General features: G+C 37.9%; 1 protein-coding gene across 28 annotated transcripts in view; it reads right to left on the reverse strand.

Moving 5' to 3' along the window:
* The window catches only part of clasp1a (cytoplasmic linker associated protein 1a), a 113,257-nt gene that overhangs the window by 64,165 nt on the left and 30,613 nt on the right, over positions 1-18,479 (reverse strand). For 27 of the 28 annotated variants that reach the window (XM_030124108.1, XM_030124120.1, XM_030124112.1 and 24 more), the window contains 6 exons: positions 16,062-16,140; positions 15,663-15,766; positions 13,752-13,843; positions 13,009-13,084; positions 12,451-12,548; positions 11,222-11,292 (listed from right to left, as the gene is read on the reverse strand). In XM_030124108.1, the coding sequence (XP_029979968.1) occupies positions 11,222-11,292; positions 12,451-12,548; positions 13,009-13,084; positions 13,752-13,843; positions 15,663-15,766; positions 16,062-16,140 (520 nt within the window). Of the gene's footprint in view, positions 1-4,978; positions 5,101-11,221; positions 11,293-12,450; positions 12,549-13,008; positions 13,085-13,751; positions 13,844-15,662; positions 15,767-16,061; positions 16,141-18,479 lie in introns of those variants that run through there. The other variant, XM_030124135.1, reaches the window with a different exon arrangement.

The raw sequence follows: 18,479 nt of genomic DNA on the forward strand, positions 1-18,479 counted from the left end.
GTTTTATATGTGTGATAATCAAAAGACTCTCAGAATAAGAAGGCCCTGTGCATTCATCTGTCCTTTCTCCTGCTCCTCATGTGCTTTTAAATATTTCATTCATGATGCAAAACCCTAATAAATCACCCACATGTACACCTCCGTATGCACACAGTGTTCAGGCATCCACCCACACACACACACTGGCTCTTGTGACGTCCCTGAGCCTAGCACCTCAACTGACAGATGAATTGGGCTTTTGACTGTCTAATAATCCCAGGAATAGTTTTCACTGTCAGCATGTCATATTTCCCTTCGCAGATGGATTTGATGTGACAGGATGCAAATGAAAAAACATTGGCAAATGCTACTACAGCTAGGAAAGAATCTCCACTATTCAATGTATACAGTTAATTTTCAAACCTGAGAGAATATCGTGGTTTCATGCTCCTCATTATTTACTGTTATTGTACTGTATTTAGTTAACCATCAGAGGGAAGTGTGTAATTGTATTGTATCTATTAGTTTCAAACAACTAAAAAACACTTGATACATTTTACAGCTGTATATTTTCAACAAGAGAAGGAAAACTTTTTTTCTTTTTCACATTTTGATGTTAACCTGGTCTAATAAAAGTGCTTATGACATTTCACTTGTGGCGTTGACTTACATATGAGCATCTAACCTACTTTGTAGGAAAGACAGTATCGCTGTTCAGCCTAAAAATACAGAGATCTGATTTTTAGTCTACTTTGCCCAGGCCTAGCAGGCAGCTGAAAAAAGTGTGTTACATAAGAAAAAAAAAATCCAGTTAAGATACAGAATACCAGCACTAGGGCTGTGTCATATGATGATAATGCAGAGCATCTAAACAGAGTCATATTAAAGAAAAGAACAGTATGTTTTTCATCATAATGACTCAGCTACAGTAATACTTCTTATAATACTTATTTCTTTGCCTTTTCGGTGTTTTATGTAGGAATGTGGATGCAGAGCTCTGTTTTTCATAAGGGCTGTGCAATATGACGATCTAAAGGGTGGGAATTATTTATTAGCTGTGATTTTCTGAAGAAATAAAATCTAATAGTTTTTTTTTAAATTGCTTATTGATATTTTGTTTTTGGAATATTAATTCCTTCTAGATAATTTTAGAAGATCAAATGTATATGTTGCTTTTTACTGGCAGCATTAGGTTTTTGTAGTCATAAATTTAAAGTCTATTTCTTTATGAAATTTGTAAAGCAAACATGTCGTCTATGTTTTGGGACATTTTTACTTACAATGTAGTAAAAAACCCTGATGGCTTTATAAGACTCATTCATGACAAATGATAATATATCACTACCTCAGTGTCGCAGTATGTATTCACAAAACAGTAAATAAAATATATAAAATGTAGGGAAAATATCTATTGTTTTACCACAAATAACTCAAAACCTTTTCACAATTCGGACAAAGTTTGCTGTTCTTCCACATAGACACAGGCAGGAAATGTGCATGAAGCAAACACAAACCACATGCACATAGAATGGCATCATGCGGCAGAAGAGGCCTCTGACGAGCTGACAAAAACAAGGAGCGTGGACCTAAAACAAGGGGCTACCTACATGGATATGGTTTGAGTCTGAAATGGATGAGGCAAATTGTGCTGCAAACTGGTCTACACAGCAGACTAACCTATTTTATTTCCTGCTACAACTGAAATGTTTTAGCCTTATAATGTATTATATGTTTATTTAGCTCTCTTATGACAATATAAATCCTATCTGCACATATCGATCAACCTATATTTTGCTATTTATTTATTTTTAGGCATTTTTATATTCTACACATAAACATTTTATACTTTGTTACACGCATAAATGACAATGGTATGAGAGATTTATTAAATATGGGTAAGTGCGTTCTGTTTCTGGAGAATATGATGTAAAATGTAGAAATAGTGGGTGATGCAGTTTAGCCCACTGTGACATGAGGAGTCTGAAGGTGACCAATGCAGACCTTCTTCCCTCTGAGTCTGCTGCTCATCACAGCTGAATACAGACGATGAGACAGACCGCAGCGTCTGCAGTGTTTATGTAACAGCAAAGCACCAGAATGGAGGCTGCTGAAGGCAGCTTCAGCACAAACAAAGCCTCTGGGATTCAGCCAATTACAAAGAAGATCTGTGATTGTGTTGGAGGAATGGAGAGCCCATTGGCTGACATTGACAATTCACACATTTTCACTGTTTTATACACAAGGCTACTGCTGGACCTCCTCTGTGGTTATAAATACTGCCTCTATTTGGAGCTCCACTTTGCATTATGCATTGATCTGCTATAAATGGCCCCTCACAGATACAGACAGACCCCTCCGCCAAAGACAGCACAAACAGTCACACTTAAAAAAGGACAGATTCAGAGATGGATAAGTTGAGATGACAGCAAATTCTACTTTCAGGATGATATACAGACGTCAAATTGAGTGACTGGGACATCTGTAATGTTATATAATGATGTGAATAAAAGGACAAATGTGTGTGAATTCATACAGTGCAGCCAATTGAGGTTTGTGACATGACTAAATGCAGCTTTTAAGGGAAATAAATCTAAAATACAATCATCTATGCAGTTCAGACAATTTTCATACATTTCTAAAAGCTTTTAGAAAAAAAGTATCAAAAGACACTGGTTTCAGCTTGTCAGTGTTCTTGTTTTTCTTTGTACGAATTTAATTGTCTTCAATCCAGCTGAATCTATTGATTACCTTAATGAGATTAATGGTTTTGAAGATTTGATGTTTGTTTATTAATAAGCCCTGAAAAACATAAAGAGTTCGGAGACAAGGTCCAACATCTCAGCTGCAAAATGGAAGTAAACATAATAATAATAGACCAGTGATTCATGGGAGGTAAGTTCACTGTAATTTAAGAACCAGAAATCCCAAATCCCAAAAACATCAAAACAGGCATATATTGTATTGGGCCCTCTTGTAGTATATTATCAATACTTCTATTATCATACATAGTACATGGTGACACTGGAGGCCACTGTGTGAGTTGAAGAGCCAATAAGTGAAGACGAGTTTCATCTCAGATATCACCTTCAGCAAAAATGACACCACAATGCTTCCTGCTTTTTGCCTTTTCAGGGTTATTTTTCCTTCATCAGTTACACTCATAAGGATGTATTATTGATGACTGTCATGCAATGTATCAAATATCACTGAACTGCTGTATCATCTGTATCATATTAGTTGACTGAATTAATAATTTTCAACTATTAAATTAAACAGTGATTATTTTCATACTTGATTAATTAGTTGGAGTCTTTTTCTCTTAAATAAAGGCTAATTAACTGGTTTCAGGTCCTTAGATTTTAATATTTTCAAGTTCTTTTACTCCACTGGGAGAAAAAACAAGACATTTCAGGATGTCATCTGGGGCTTTGAGAAACACCGATCAACATTTTTCCCCTTCTCTTACAAGTGTGATATTTTGCTTTTTTAAATGGAATTATACATTTAAAAACATTTCCCTGTGGTCTACATAAACTGTAATTGCTATGCTTGGGTCTGAATTCTTCATTAATTCAACTCCACAGGTCCATCTTCAACCCTATTTCTGAGCAATGACAAAAGAAAGGTCATTTTGTGTGCTGGCCCTTTAAATGCACATGAGCCCGCCCCCTTCCAGGTTGTTGACTGTGCTGCTCTGTCCCGTTCAGCCACTTGTATTCATTAAAATAACCAAAAACTGAACAATTTTAGTAATCTGCTCAAAGTTCGGACATATTTTCAGTATGGACCACAACCGCTGCTGCTGACAAACTGTTATGGAGTACTCGGATAAATGTTCGTCAGAAGTCTTGACCTTATATATGCAAATGTCGTGACGTAACTAGTTATAGATTGGTTCCGGCAGCCATTGTTCTGCTGAATAATTCTTTGTAATGTTGGTGCTATTGTTTTTAATGGATTATTTATTGTATTTATTGTTGGTTTGTTGTCCATGTGAAACTGCTGGCTGTAGAACAAATTGCCCCTCGGGGATAATAAGGTTTACCTTGACCTTGATAGACGTAACACTTTAAATAGGAATTAAAACGGGTTGTAGAAATCCACTCAATTTTTGCCAAAATGAATTTAAAGATTGCTTTGTAGCACCTGGAGGGTTTAAATTCTAACGTTTGAAACTGTTAGGGTCCAAATACACAAATAAATGTACCAAAAACTAATAAAAGTGGGTTTAGCAAAATGTGACCCCTTTAAATATACACACACATATAAATATATGGACAGATTAATCGACAATGTATAAAATCGCCTGAGATGGAGCTCTCAATTACCACAGTTATCACAGGCAACATGTCATGATTGTATCATTATTATAATCACGAGATACTGTGCAACTCCAAGCCCTAATCCCAAATCAACTGGATTAAGAATGTACAAAGGTTGGATTGGATGAATTGCATAAGAGATAATATTCTTTAACACCAAACTGTAACCCTTTACATATTTGCATAACAGTAACTTTCGGTTTTCATCATCTGACATACTAGTGTTTATCTGCTTTAGACAAGCTGTGACTGAAAGTGATGAGAAAACCAGAGGGTTTCTCCATCAGAGATAAACAAGAGCCATAAAATGCAACATTTCAGTGCTCCAGCAAAGACAACAACCACCATTCATTCACTGAAATTTACTTTTGAGATTATGTCTGCTGTGACTTAAGGCATCGGTGTGAAAACACACAAGCTGTCTCCGCTCCTCTACCACCGACAGCCACAGCTTCATTACAGAACAGGATTGAGGCAAAAATGAGTTTGCAGCAAAAACGGTGTGAAAAATGATTACATAACAGACTTTAAACTGTTAACCAATCCTCCACCCACCGCCCACCATCCTCACTGCAGCGCTCTGTGACTGCTCCACGTGCACAAACCCTAGGTAGATGGATAATCTTTCTGCTACTCGATAATATATAAGAGAAAGCCTAATTAATTTCCCATCTTACCTTCTCCAGCTGTCATGGTGCGAGCTGCCCTTGACACTGAAGACAGAGAGGAAAGCTGTTCGGCTGAATGCTCGGCTCTAACTCTCTGTATCTCTCGTTCACTGTTTACCTCTCGGTGCTGCTACAGAAATGGCTTTGTGTCCCTCTCCATCTCCCTCTCTCGTCCTCTCGCTCTCGCTTTCTCTCTCTCTCTCTCTCTCTCCCCCACCCTTCCCATAGCCTCCCCATCTGTGCAACAGTACGACAGTAAAGCATCGCCCCTCATCCACATCCAATAAGTGTTTCTGTAGGTTATTACTGTTTAATGCAAAAACACAGCTTTCTAAGAAAACATTCTAACCCTTTGTCAGTATGCATTATATCTATTTACCTGCTGCAACCCTGTCCCATCCTTGTATTTTCTATTTACCATTTTTCTGTCTTCTGAACATGGCTGGTCACCAACCAGTGAGTGTGCACTTCCAGGCAATAATACCATTAGCTTCTAACAAAAACAAAAAAAAACAACTCCCTTCACTCTGCTCTTTTCAATTTGTGTACTGCTTATACTGTTGTGCAGTTCTTTCTGAGACAGAAGTCAGAAAGCCACATGTGCTTTAGAACATGACCACTGTGAAAGAATCAGATAATAACATTTAATGTTTCTATTCCAGTTTTCTTTTTTTTTTTTTAAATTCTATTGCCGCTCACTCTCCCCATTCAGTCTACTGCTCTATAGTCCTGCACCATATTTTACTGTTATTTATGCTTGCATTAAGTCACAGCTCAGATTAATTCACTATTTTTTAACCAATACAAAGATTATTCATTGTTGTAGCACAAAAATATGTGAAGAATTTTTTCAGGACATCAAACCTCCCTCAGAATACATGTTAAATGTTTTAATGCAAGTTTCTGAATTTGAGGTGAAAATCTACAATCTGCTTATTTATTACAAATACTGTAATGATAACAGTAAAAATGTGTTTTTTAGTCAATTAACATCAAATTCACCAACGCCCATCATCCTGGCATGGTATGATGGATGTTTAGTTGAGATTTTGTAACACTGTTTTCTTTTTTTGGATGTTTTGTTTTTTTTAACACTGAACCTACTTTTAGTTAAAATTATTGAAAAAAATATTACATTTAAACTATTCTAACCTTGCTAAAGGCATGTTAAAAATGCTGTTGGACAAACACTTTCACCTCATTCCTAGCCTTCACCTTTCATTATTGCCATTTCTTTCCTTCTGTACATTGTCCAGAGTAGAAAACAGTTTACTTCTCATCACTACTCTACTCTTCTGGCTCTGTAACAGCAGCAGTTACACCACCATCTTCACACCTCTGAGGCAAATTAATTAAAATTAAAATTAAATGTCATATGCAATCTCTGAGTCAATTTCAGTGCTACTGTGAAAGTGGGAAGTCAAGCCTCTATGGAGCCAGAGGGGTGATTGTGATGAATATCATACATGACTGCCTAATAGCTGTAAAAGTGAGTCATAGTTTCATATTCTTCCTAGTTGTCTCAATGATCTCAAAAGCTAGTGGGGTTTGGGAGGAACAGAGGGGCAAATATATCCTTCATTAATTTGGATTCATTATCAAAAACTCTGCCAGTACAGTTCATTCATATCTGAAACAGGACAAAATGATATGACAGAGAGAAAACCTAATTTATTATATTTATGTTGTAAGGCTTCACTCCAATAAAGTGATCAAATAGTAAGTGACAACTATGAGACTTACTCTGGGGCTTCGTTGAGATTTTTAAAGTGGGGTCATATGAGATACTTATTAAATAATGAAGCATGATTATTACGTTTTTATTTATCTGTCAAAGTTTCACAGTCATTTACTCAACTTTAGACTGTTTTCCCCACACAGTGCAACAATTAGCGTAACTAGTTACAGATTTTCTTGTGATCAGACAAGTAGAATTGAGGAAAGATTTTTTTTTTTTTTTTTTTTAAACATGTCACACCAGGAAGCATTTGACAGCTCTGATGGAAGCTGAAGCTACAGCTGAAACCATCAGCAGGTTAAAAAAGAAAAAAAAAAAAAAAGAACTTTCCTCAATTCTAATTGTCTGATCACAAAAAAATCTCAAACTAATATTTGGAACGGAAGATATGACAAACATAATCAATCAATTAGCTTAGGTTTATTGTTTACAACTATAGAAGCACTGAATGCTGATGACATTTAATTCTCATACTTTGATTTGGATCATAGCCTGAGACTAAGTAGATTTTATAATCGCAGTAGGCAGATGTGTTGTACCAAAGTTTATTAGGTCCATTGTATATAGTGTCGAACCCTTAGAAGACTGTTTAAGTCTTATAATCTATACAAACATTTATCATAAGCCAAAAAATGTCTCATTACAGTGTAGTAGAAGCTCACAGTTTTCTACATGTAACTTTTCTCACTATATTTGAACCTGAAAAAGGAAAAAAAGGGCTTCACAACAAATCTAGTCACCTTTAGGGATAGATTTCAGTCGTTCTGTCTTAAAAAGAGTAAGAGATATTTTTAAGTGAATGTGTCTTGGGGTCTCTGCACTGAAAATAGAATGAGCTGTGTTGAATTTAACAGCCAAACACTAATCATTTCTGTTTTCTGGGGAACATCTTCTCCTTTGCCAATGTTTTGTTTCGGAGCTTTATAATTTAATTTAATTTAATGTACCTAATCTTCCACAAAATAGAGTATCTTAGACATATATGCATAGTTATGTAATGAGATCATGAAAACACAAATGAGATATAATCTACCAACACCAGACATAACCCAGATGATATCAGAGGTCATTTTCTCCACTAAAACTCCTCCTGAACCACTGAAGGATGCCATCACAATCTAAGTAGTCCTCCTGGTTCACGAGTTAAATCTCTGAATTGCTCTTTTGTTGCTTGAATGACTTGCCATTTTTAAACGTTACTAAAATAAGCGACTGATAAAAATAGCAAAGATTAGAGTCACATCCCTTTTTTTTTTTTTTTATCGGTTACACTCTGACTCTGCAAAAATATTCTGTTCAGATGAAAACTGGTTGAGTTCAAAAGCCCTGTTGTCAGCCTCTTGTGTCCATTTATAATGTTTAGGTTACTGGGCAGACAGACAGCGATGTTATTCATTTTACAACTGGCAGTTTCCAGTCCCTTATCACTGAGTTGATCGGTGTCACAGTGTGTTTCTCACTGTTATGTGTGAACAGCATAACTGATGAAGCTGTCTTGGTCAGTGAACTCAAACATCTGAATTATTCTGGAGTGGTCCTGGCTGTGGATGCTGCAGATGGTGTTAAAATGCTGAGCCATGTCTGAATACATTCTCATGGCCTCAGCTATTCTCCCTGTAAACTAAGAGTGGGGATGTTGTCAGCTGTAATGGGATGCAGTCAGCAGTGAAGCACAGAGGTCACACCTCAGTTTGCAAGAAAAAGAGTTTGTAATGCCATTTTTCATTAATTTGACGCCCCTGTAAAGTTTAGAAGACTTCCTTCTTATATTTAGTCCTCAATGGCGAGGAGTAAGCTACACTGAGAATTCTCTTGTCAACTGTCAAGATATTCTCAACCTGTCACATATGGATGCTCTGTCTGCTGGGTTAGAGTGTCACATTTTGATGCACAGGGTACAGGAAGCTATCACTAGTCCCTTTTACATAGCACTTCTGTTGCGAGAATATTTTGCCTTTATTCCAGAATGACATCTGTGTAAACGAAATGATGGGATCATTTGGTCCCACGTTTATCACAGCTTTGTAACGCCTCCGGAGGTAGTAACAGAGCCGTGATAACGGTGGAATCATGACTCCGGAACGCTATGTAAAAGGAACACCTCTCATTCCGCAACCAAGGTGACGTTTTGATGACATATTGCGTGCGGGACCCCCGCGCCAGGAGGATTTAAAAATGAACGTGGGCCATGTACAGTAAACAAACATATTAACACGACCAGAAAGATGGGGAACTGGGGAGTTGCCGAGATCCACGAGTTGTTGTCACTTCGGGTGGAGGACTCTATCCATGCTAACAGATTTAGATATAATTTGATGTGTGTATATATACATGTATGTGGCTGTAAGTGTATAAGTGTACAGATGTGGGTTGGTGTACAGATGTAGATATAATTTGGTGTGTACATATATGTGTATGTGGCTATAGGTGTATGGGTGTGCAGGTTTGTAGGGGTGTATAAATGTTTATGGATAATCACAATCTTATATTTTATAACATGTGATTAGGCACTAACAGTCTGAGGACTGGAATCTGGGGGTAGGACTAGATAAGCAGTGGCTTCTTCCTACTCCCTTTCAGGTACAACAGTTGTTCCATTTTCTTTTTTTTTTTTTTCATTTTTGTCTTGTTTTGGGGTTTTTTCCCTATGTTTTGTATTATGTTTGTGTCTGAAATAAAAAAAAAAAAAAAAACTAAATTAACTAAACTAAACATTTGTGAAATGGTGAATGACTCTGGAGAGATTAGCAACACCGCTATGCTTCGGGTATTTCTGACACGGATGTGATACATACATCATTGCCCTTTTGATTCTGGAACACAGGTCCACTGTGTAAAAGTCCAGGCTGTCTCCCCTCTGTTACTCCTTTGGTTTGGCTGTGTAAATTGGTCAATGGCGGAAAAAAGGTGGAATCACCATCTCACCTATTTTCCGGGATCTCTGTGTAAAAGTGGCTACTGTCTGTCATGCAGGGTAGTACAGCAAATCTCAAGACAATACAGTTGGGTTCACGCATATAAAGAACTCGATTAGAGTTAGGGGAAAGGGGTCAAGAGTAAGTTTGGTGGAATGGCTAAAATAAGAAAGACAAAAAAACACACAAACACAGCATGAAACAGGATGTATATGAACTCTGATCCCCTGTATGCAAAAAGAAAAGTCCACAAACTTAACTATTTACTGTCGTCTGGCCCATGTTGTCAATTTCCTACACCAATGAAGTTAAATGGACTTCAACAAAAATGAATGCTTAGAGTTATCCCAGTTAAAAATGCATCTCTCCACTTTAGCATTTTGAGGTTCAGAGTAGGATACTTAGTGGTCTCTCAAGGTGAAGTTGTACATTGTACATTGTTATAGCCTCTGCTCCTCCCCTACAGAACAAATGTGAAAACCAACACCCCAGATAATGGATACTAACTCTGGTCCACTCTCAAACATACTAAGAGCAACACACCATAATGCTGGATTCCTCACATATTGAAACAGAAAAAAAGAATGACTTATTTTAAGGTCACAAAACCACAAATATTCTTACTTTAAGAGGCACTAATGAAAATTTATTGATGAATATCATGTTCCATAACACCAAATGTGGAACATTATATAACTGTTCAGTGGGGTTTATCTTCTATTCTAAACACTCTGTGACTTTTATATTCAAAGTTATATGAACTGATGACTGGTCCATTGTATACCCTGCCTTATGTAAGCTGCGATAGGCTCCAGCCCCACCTCCTGAGCCTAGAGAGGATTAAGTGGTTACGAAAAAAAGGAATGACTGAAGGAATAAGACAACAAAGATAATTTATTTCTTCTTTATTTTATGTTGTGTTATTATCATGTTGCACTTTTTTTTTGGCAAAACAAACAGAGCTAAATTAATGTGTTCCACACTATGCAGCCTGTGGTCTCTAGCTCCACAGAGGGACGTCTGAAACCTGCAGTTAATGTTCACCTCCTGCGGTGAAAACTCATCTACTCTAGCCCCAGGTCATCCGTCTGGCCTGTACACCCCCTCCTTTCACCACATTCATAATAACAGCACATGCATACAATATGACCAAAGCAGTCTGACTCAACCAAATGTAGCCTAAAAGTAAAATGAATGGTGATAGTCTGCTAAAAGACATTCAAAATGTGATGAAAAATGAAGACATCCTACATAAAGAACCACAACGCAGCTCCGTATCTATAAATTGTCCCAGATTCATACCACGCTCTACTATCACAACAAAACCATGTTTTTTTCAAGAGCCAGTCCTAATCTCTACATCCCACTGAGCTGAGTGTCAGTGTGACCAGAAACAACATTACTATTCAGCGGGGTAGCATTTAAAAAGACACATTCATCACATGAAGCTTATCAAAAAGACATTAGAATAATCATTTTACATGGCTTAAAATCTACAGCAATGTGTGTCCTGATGATCACTTATCCCAGCATCACACCAATACAAAATAGGTGAGAAATATCAACACACACAGGACATGGTAGGTGTAAGATACTAACCTGAGCCAGAAGATGAGATCATGTTTCCAGATCTTTGGACTTCATCAAATTTGCTGAAGATTACATTCAACCTGTAGACCAAGACAGAAATGAAGTAAGTAAACACAAAGTGACAGACAAAGGCAGCAGAAGGACTGATGGGATGCGAAAAGGACGCAGGACCCGCTGATGCTCTCCCACCACTCTGTGCAACAGAGATGGCCAAGACCAAAATAGATGAAGTCCAAAACTGCCACAGATGACGAACTGGCACCAGAGCCAAAGAGGGAGAGGCAGCAGGAGCATATGGTCCAACGTAAACGTGGACAGAGAGGCCAGGAAGAATAGGAAAATGTGTCTAATTGGATGTGAAAATTATATAGACATACTCTATATACTGCACTGTAAACGCTGAAAATTTGAATGAAGTGAAAAACTAAAAAAATGCTATTTTTTAGATGTCTTATAGTCAATAAATTAATGTAGCACAAATGCTTTAGTTTGCTGGGTGAACATTCAGTATCTACAGTATTTGAAACACAAAATGTGTAACATAATGACCATATTTGTGTCAATTAAAGAACAGGAATAATTTCTTTCCAGTTCCTCATCTTCTTTCATCACAACCTCTCAGACACAGATCAGTTCTGTTTTGCTGCCACTATGTTTCTGTTTCTCCTAGAAACTCAGCATAGCCTTAAAAGTTGTCCCCACATAAGGCAAAGAGTCCCAAAAAAGAGATTTATTTCTGCTAGAAAGAAACGGTTTCAAACTAAGAAAAGGGCTATACCACCGCTCTCAACCCGATTGAGAAGCCCATCTGATCAGGGCAGTTTCTTCTGACAGACATGGTCAAGTCAGAAATGTGTATACTCGTCTGGCTATTGGACTATTCTGATTATTTTTGACATTTTAGGGTGTGAACATCAATGATAAGAGATGCCTGTATTGCTTATGCAAAAAAGAGAATAATGACTTTCATAATGACTGCTTTACATTAAGTGTCCTCCATCCCTGAAACATCTCCCTCTACAGCTGCAGCTACAACTTGTTGCCACTAGAGGGAAGGACACTCATCACGTGTAAAGAAATCAGTCCTTTGTCTCTCAACTATAATTACATGTGTAACTGGAAATGGAAAGGAATGACACACACAAAAAAACCCAAACAGAAATAACATCAAGATTTAAATCAAGAAGGCAGATCTGCTGTGTCAGACAGTGGCAGATAAGAGCATCCTGTCGTCTTACCGTGACTGTGGAAGGCCTTTTTTGCTCAGGTCCATCCTCACCCTCTCTCCCACATGTCTGTAGATTTCTACCAAACAGCTCATTGCTCCATCCCGAACCTGAGGGCAACAGAAGAACACAAATCTTTTGTGAAAAAACAAGGCATCTCCTGGATTCCTCTTCTCTTTATCACACTGTGCCAAAGCTGCAGGGACTTCATGTTTCTTAGAATTTTTTTAAGAAGAGGAACAGTAATAGATATGTTTTAAAGCAGCCTCTTAGTCTTCTTTCATCTGATACACCATTGGAAAATTATATTTTATGGGCTGACCTGATTAATTGATTGAATAAGAATACCCTTGGGAGGAAAAAAATAATGGCAAACACTGTTTGTCTCCTCCATTTTAGAAACAGAACTATTCAAAGACAAAAATCTTCATCAACATTGTATCACATGTGCAATGTTTGACGCAACTAAGAGTGAATGTCGCTAAATGGAATCAGATCTAAGTATTAATAGTACAAAACAGTTTATTTAGACATTATTTAGTTTTGTGAATGACACATGACAATGAATACCTGACTTATGGGATCCCCCAGGAGGTTACATATATGAGGGACAATCTTACTGAGGGTCAGGCCTTGAGCTCCATATCTGGAAGAAAAGCACAGTATAATGAAAAAATATGAAGACAGAGATGTAAATGTAAAGGCTTGAATAATTGTAATAAAAAAAACAAAAACAAAACTACTACTACCAATCAATGGTTCCCAAACCTTCTCAGCTCACAACCCCCAAAAAAAGACAGCTAGTTTTACTTCTCTTTGGACCCAGATTATATTATAAACTGCCATAATGTCATAATTTTTACTGTGGTTTTTTTTCAATATCAAAATAATGCTGAATTATGTAAACTGTGCAATCATGGATAAGATAACACCAACTGACAAGTATTGCTGGCTCAGCAACAACACACCAACAAACAATTAAAATGCTGATACACACACAAACAAGTCTGACTGACTTTGCACTGTCAAAACACTGTCTCTGAAAGTCATTATTATCATCTTATTGTGTCTTTTGTCTTTTTGTCCTATTAAATCTTGTACGACTGAAGGTTTTTATTACTTTGAAAGATGGTGAACCTGAATAAATAGCTCTCTGATCCTTCCTCATTACATTAAGGAGAAAAAATGTTCGGTTTACCTCCATGATCAGAACTACTAACATAACTCTACTAGCAGCCATGACGCATCCTCGTTGGCTGCTGTCTCTGCTACCACAACCTCAACCTGAGACATCAATGTAGCATCAGACTCACGTGTTCAGCGTGGCAATAAGACAAAGGCACACTCCTTCTCTGGTCCTGTTGTTCTTGTGTTTGAAGCCTCCCAGCATTCTGTCCCACACATACTGCAAAATAACACCAAACACACAAGGAGGTGATTAAAAATAAAGAATCAATTCTCATTCACAAATGCTTTGACTCACAGAAAAGAGGCCATGGTTATAAGTTAACTATAGTTACAGGGGAGTAGCAGACTACAAGTGACTAAATGAGTAGTTTTGTTGCAGAACTGTGCTGGTAATTCAATTGTACTCAAATGTGTTTTGTGTAGTCATGTAGCTGTGACCCCAGACCTCCTCCCTCACCCTCACCTATTTGGATGGACCCCCTCACCCTCATCAGATGTACCCCCTTAGCTGTCTGCAGGTACCCCCACCCTACTGCATCCCTACAGACTGGAATTACATCAGCAAATGGATGTCCGTCAGTACTGGTCTCATCTGCTGCCTGTCTGTCCATGGGAGTGGATCTCTCCTTCACTGTGGTTCTCTCTGAGGTTTCTCTTTTTCTCACTGGGTTATTTGGAGTTTTTCCTTGCCGAGAAGGAGAGTCTAAGGACGGGGCTGCTGGGGACATTGATCCATTTGCTTCACTGACTGTTTACTGATTACTTGACTGCTTATTTTATTTTTTTTAATTTTTTTTATCAATTCAACAATTTCTGTAAAGCACTGAGAGGTGACTTTGTTGTGATAGTGGGCTCTGTAAATAAAACTGAATTGAATTGAATTAAATTAAAAGTTAAAAGGTCGTCTATTTGCAAAGATGGAGAATGGCATCGTTCACTAGTGACATGAAGCAGTACACTTCCTGTCTCCTATGAGGGCACAGTTGCAAGGATTGAGGATGTCAATGTGTGCATTGATGAAGGCAGATTTACCCCATAAAGACCCAAACATCCAACGTTGACCAAAATTATCTACTGATCTAAAATATTTAATACGTGTTGATCCTCTAATCCTATCAATACATGTAAATTACTGGTGCAAAATGCAGTTTGTCACCTTTTCATGGTCATCACATATGACCGATTTGGACGTTCAGAGGCTCTGTAGTGAATGTGAAAATACTGTCATCTTCTACAACATTGATTCACCAGTAAAACCCATGAAGTTTGATAAATGACAGTGGATGGACACACTTGTTTTTATGCTCAGTTAATGATATCTTTGTTGAAAAAGTCACTTTTTATTCACTTTTCTCTATTTCTGATATAACTGTCAAATTTACTCTGAGCTTTTATGAACATCTACATGATCAGCAAATTAAATGTGGGAAAATACCTGACTTTCACTGAAAAAATGCAAAACAAAGACGATGATATTACAATAAATGGACATAAATCACTTACGAAAAGTAAACTGAAAGAAACGTTCACTTGGTGCATGCTACAGAAGTCGCACTGGGTCTTTATGGGTTAAAGTATAAAATAATAATATACTAGCATGACTTTTTTATTGATATGCAATATTATTGCTTATGTTTAGCTCCTTCATGCAAGATTTGTGTTACGAAATCTCGCAAAAGTTTGTCAGTTTGACAGAATGAAGCCTCAAACAAATGCATTTTCTCCTGATCTGTGCACCTTAAAAATGTCATTTTCCTCTCAGGATGTTCAGAAAGTATGCTGTTTATAAATAATGGGTAGGCTTTTTATTTGGGTATCTTTGAGTTGAAGAGAGTCATTCATCAAGGTCACAATCTGCCCCTAGACTCCTAAAGGGGCGGGCCAGTAGAAAAGTCATGTGACACTGAAACAGGAAATCACTCAGCAGTGAACTGTTTTGTTGTTCAGAAACAGACCACTCAACCCCACTAAACCCCCCAACCCTACCCCCATCCCCCTCGAAGCCTAAAAGACAGGGTGGTTTTATGTGTTGGTACCTGTGGGGTGGCAGCTTGTTCCATGATTTTTAGCAGCAGTGTTTGATCTTGTTCTCTCACTTGGTCTTTGGCATCTCCCAATCGGTCAATAAGGCTGGGCAGAACTGAAAGAAAAAGGACAGGAGGAAACAATTAGGAATCCTTGAAAAAACACAAAGAAGATGCCACTCAACAAGACACACCCTTTGACCTCATCGTTATAGCTGGATCATTAAGAATGTGAAAGACAAAAGGGTGAGGGGAAGGATCAGGTAGGTGAATGACTCTCTGGCCTTAATCTGAAATGTGGCCAAAGAGATTCAGGTCTTACTGTTGGAAGCAGAAACTGATTCAGCAAAATAATAAGGTCATATATCAGGAAACACACACCACAAAATTAATCAAACAACTGAATCTTACCTGTTCCCACCTGGGCCCGAAATCGCTCCTGTAACCTAGTCACTAAGGCAGATAAGAGGTCCAAGCCGAGTAGAGCCACCTGGTGGAAACACAAAAAAAACAGAGGTTACGTTCAATTCTACATGTGTTAAAACCTAAAAACTCAAACATTCATCCATGTATTACATAAGATTTGTGAATGAGTCAAAAAAAGAAATAAACTTATTAAAGCTCTGGACAATTCATTTTTTGTCTAGAAGCTCCTGTTGTGTCAATAAATGATATTGACTTCATGAAACCTACAGAGTACTAAAGTATGCCACCTATGGGACAGAAACAGACCACAAAAGACAGATTCAACCCTGAACCATGACTGGAAAACCCTGTGACCAAGCCTTCAAACCAACACGCAGAACCCCTCCTACCTGAACTTCTCTGATCTTGGAGTGTCAGAGTTGCTCAGTAGATGACTGCTGAGAGTAGCTCTACTGACACACATCAACACATTCACATAATCTGGTATCTAGTCAATGGTGGAATTTATAGAAACTTAACTACCGTGCTGAGATTAACAGTACTATCATTCAATTGCAATTAATTATTATTAGTTCTAGTCTGCCATCTATTGGACACTAGCAAAATAACATCAGCACTTTGAAAAACTGACACATATGAGAATTTACTAATAATGTGAAACTACTCCATAAGCAAGAGAGTCAGTAACTACTAACTAAAGCTGTCAGACGAATACAGTGAGTAAAAAGTACAATACTTGTGTCTGAGATGCAGCAGAGCTGAAGTATAAATCAAGTGGAAATACACAAATTAAACAGAACTTCCAATTTGGGACGGTCAGAAGGCTTATTTGATAGATACCACAAAGGTGGAAGTTTTAATGCAGTGTTATTTGTTAGCTATTAACTAAATCAACAACTATTTTAATGATCAATCAGTCTATCACTGCACAAATGTCAAAACTCTCTGATTGTGAATTAAGTGTGAATATTTCCCAGTTTCCTTCCTTCCCTATGACAGGACCCTCAATATGTTTGGGTTGTGATTAAAAAAAAAAAAACATCTGAAGGCATTATCAACTGACTGAAATTTTAGACCAAACAACTAGTTGATCATTCAAGAAAAGAACCATTAAATGATGCAATCCAATATTTAACTGCTGTACTTGAGCAAAAACCTTCAGCTACATCCACCACATCGTATCACAATGTCAGCTTGGCACATGGAAATGATTCTCCTTCATGGATTTTTTCTGCTTTGTCATTTTGATTTTGTGCCACTACATTTTTGTCTCTTTCTCTGTGCAGGAGCAGGTAGACAGCAAAGGGCCTTCACATCTACAGACCTAATCCTCAGATGAGTTTCTTTGTTCTCTGACTGGAGGGAATTACAGTAATTAGACTGATGACAGGGCCCGAGCAAGACTCACTGAAAGAGATCAGCAGAGTTTAACAATAGTGCACAGAAACGCCATTTCTTACTTCAAACATTAATCCCAAATTTAGGCTCAGCTGTAGTTGTATAAGGTTGAGGCGGGAGGTCTTTCTAACCTTCCTCAGCCGGAGGTGAAGCTGAGTCACAAAGGGACCATGGCAACAACTGCACCCTGTGTTTGAGCGATAGTACAGCTGAACACAGAGCAGTACAGACAGGCCCCTCCTCTCTGCAGACAGATGGGTACATCTCGCATCCAAACCCCCCAGACTCACATATACCCCCCTCAATGCTCGCCATACAAATCTCCCAGACATCATCCCTTCCCAAATCCTCCTACCCAACACGCTTGGCTCTCATTTTGGTTCCAGCAGATATCATTCGTACAAGAAAATACTAACATCTTTAAGAACAATCTTTATTAAAGGAAAAATCCTGATCCAAACGCTCAGAAGAGTGACAAAATAAGAGGAAAGAAACAATATAAATTGTCTAAGTACGATGTTAGGACAGAGCAGCTTCAGTGTGTGATATCACCACAGTCTGACATCCTAATGTAGGTCAATTTATATGTTCACAAGGGATCCACAAACAAATATCAGCCAAAAATCAGCATTGGTCAACACTGGCCTTGTTGACTGCTGTCAGCTATTGGCAAATAAGATGACATTTCACTGATGGAAGCAGCCAATGTTTATCTCTTACATTACATTAACAATAGTTTGATAAATTACATAATTAAATTTGCGCTCACTCAAAGCAAACAAGATTTCTTTGTTCTCTGATACAAAAAGGGGAAATAAATGATTATATGTGGGGGTAGTTGTGGCCTAGAAGGCTGGAGAATCGGCTTGTGACTGAACGGTCACCAGTTCGAGCCCCCGGACCAACAGAGAAATTATTGGCTGATGTGCCCCTGAGCAAAGCAACCAATCCCCCATTTCCTCCCTGGGCCCCCCAAAGTGTATGTTGTTCCTGCATGTTTCAGCT

The sequence above is a fragment of the Sphaeramia orbicularis genome, chromosome 21 (assembly GCF_902148855.1).
Source record: "Sphaeramia orbicularis chromosome 21, fSphaOr1.1, whole genome shotgun sequence".
Taxonomy (NCBI): Eukaryota; Metazoa; Chordata; class Actinopteri; order Kurtiformes; family Apogonidae; genus Sphaeramia; species Sphaeramia orbicularis.